Below are 2,155 nucleotides of genomic sequence, written 5' to 3' on the forward strand. Positions count from 1 at the left end.
GGATACAACTTTGAGTACTTTAAACGTAGGATGCTGGATATTTAAGACCGATTCTGTCAGAGATTACAGAAACTCGCCCTACCTTCCCTCTGACTGCGAGTAAAGAGGACGTCATAGCGTCGACAACATTGTTTTAAACGCAAAAGGCCCCGATGGTGTCCATTTCACTGCCTGCATGGACAGCCACGCGGAACTCTTTTTTTGTGTGACCTTCGGTTACTTATTGTGCGTTATTGTTATTGATTTTTATTATTATTTAGAAAATATATTGCTCAACAACAACATTTTAAGACTTCCGTTTTATATTTCTGCCTAATCCACGACGATGGCGCAAACATCTCAATCCACCACTAGGTGGTGCTGTCCACTCCGTACATTATTTTTTGCCTCAGTCAGTCCGTAGTACTAGATAGCCATTGCCGCCAAAACGTATGTGGACATTCACACTTAAAATTATGATTTTTAAATGGATTGAATAACAAAATTTGAAATTATCTGAGAACAAATTATATTACAGCTTTTCTTAAAATCTGAATTTTATGAACCATATTTACTTTTTAACCAGCTAACGTTAGTGTCAGTGAGATGACCCCCCCCATGCAAGTTTAGGCATGCCACACTGATGTCTTGATGTGTGTGTGTGTGTGAGAGAGAGAGAGAGTCTGTGCTTGTGGTAGGTGTGGTAGGTGGGTGTACTGTCAAAACTTGCTTTCCTGGTCCTTGAGTTGGCTGAGATTACTTTTGTTTTAATTGTTTTAAAAGCTTACTGAAATACCAGTCTGCTCCTCCAGCCACTTTTATTCCCAACAAACCTTTTAGCACTTTCAGAAGATGTCCATCACGGTGTATTACAGCAGTGTGAGTGGCTCTAGAGAGGTGTGTATCTGTATTTCTGACTGCTCAGGATGTGTCTAGCCGTTGATAGGCCTACTTGCTTTTTGAAACTATATGATATAAACTGATATTTTGAAGAGTACCTATTTTTTGTGTTTACATGCTATACAGTCGTCTTATGTCAAATTAGATTAGTGAAGTTAACTCCACAGAGGTTTGTGTTTGTGTCTGCAGAAGGATTTAAAAAATCCTACTGTAGATGATGAAAAACATTGTTATTACAAGAAATCTGAAGTAAATAACTAGTTGTTCTTGTCGCATGTCTTAAAAAAGGAAGAGAAACCAGAGTTCATTGTGAGTTATCAAAGGTTTATTATTTTCCATCTCTGTTTCTTCAGGTGAAGCAACATCAGTCTGAGATTCTGCAGTTTCTGGATGCCAAGAAGATCAAGTACTTTGCTGTGGACATCGCAGGAAGCGGTGACTTGAAGGAGGAGATGAGGAAGAAAGTGGGAAACCCCTCAGCGATGCCCCCTCAGGTCTTTAATGGAGACAAATACTGTGGGGTAAGTCTCATCTAGTAGCCTTGTTTTTGATACTGGTCTGTAGATCAAGAGAGAAAAATTGCTTCTGTTTTACCTGCATCAAATCAACCTCAAGTCAGAAATGGTCAGTTGATTTAATCTTCTAAAAACCGATAGGCTGCATGCTGGCATTCAAATGAATGTTTTTATTAATTTAATTTGAAATATTTTGCATTACACACTAAACCATGTTAAATCTATCAAATAATGTGACTTAAGTTCAGTATCCACGTGTTTTTCTGTTAATTATGAGTATTAAGCCATGTTTTTTTGCAGTTATTAGGAAAAGCACATAACGTTCAGGCTATGATGTGTCATAAAGCATAAACAGAACATGGAAATCTTCGAAATGAACTAAATGTATCTGTTTGGGTTTTGCAACAAGCATGTTGAAACGCTGAGTCAGTTACTGAGAGATACAAAACAGGACGTAAGTGTTTGTAGTGTATGTTAATGCTATTAATTTTGCTGTGCAAACAACACTTGAAACATAAGAGTTTGTATATAAGCACAGGAGACCTGTCAGGCTCGTTCAGTTTCTTACACACCCGTTCAAACACTCCTATCAGCTATAGATGTTTCCACTGCTTGGAATGCACCAGTGCTTTCTTGTGATAGTCTGCCACTCTGGGGAACATCTTGAGATTGCGTTGTGATGCTCAGAACAGTACTGTTTACAAATCTGCAAGAATTCCACACATGCAGTGTGTCTGGATGTACTTTAACAGTAATGCCCG

General features: G+C 38.4%; 1 protein-coding gene across 1 annotated transcript; it reads left to right on the forward strand.

Annotated features, from left to right (window-relative positions):
• The first annotated feature begins 769 nt into the window (after window positions 1–769).
• Window positions 770–1,626, forward strand: LOC107708783 (SH3 domain-binding glutamic acid-rich-like protein 3). Its single transcript, XM_016513090.1, has 2 exons — window positions 770–876; window positions 1,233–1,626. Exons 1-2 carry the CDS (start codon window positions 832–834, stop codon window positions 1,413–1,415), a joined length of 228 nt encoding a protein of 75 aa, XP_016368576.1. The 5' UTR covers window positions 770–831; the 3' UTR covers window positions 1,416–1,626.
• The last annotated feature ends 529 nt before the right edge of the window (window positions 1,627–2,155 follow it).

The sequence above is a fragment of the Sinocyclocheilus rhinocerous genome, unplaced genomic scaffold, assembly GCF_001515625.1.
Source record: "Sinocyclocheilus rhinocerous isolate Xijiao unplaced genomic scaffold, SAMN03320098_v1.1 scaffold1406, whole genome shotgun sequence".
In the NCBI taxonomy this organism is placed as follows: domain Eukaryota; kingdom Metazoa; phylum Chordata; class Actinopteri; order Cypriniformes; family Cyprinidae; genus Sinocyclocheilus; species Sinocyclocheilus rhinocerous.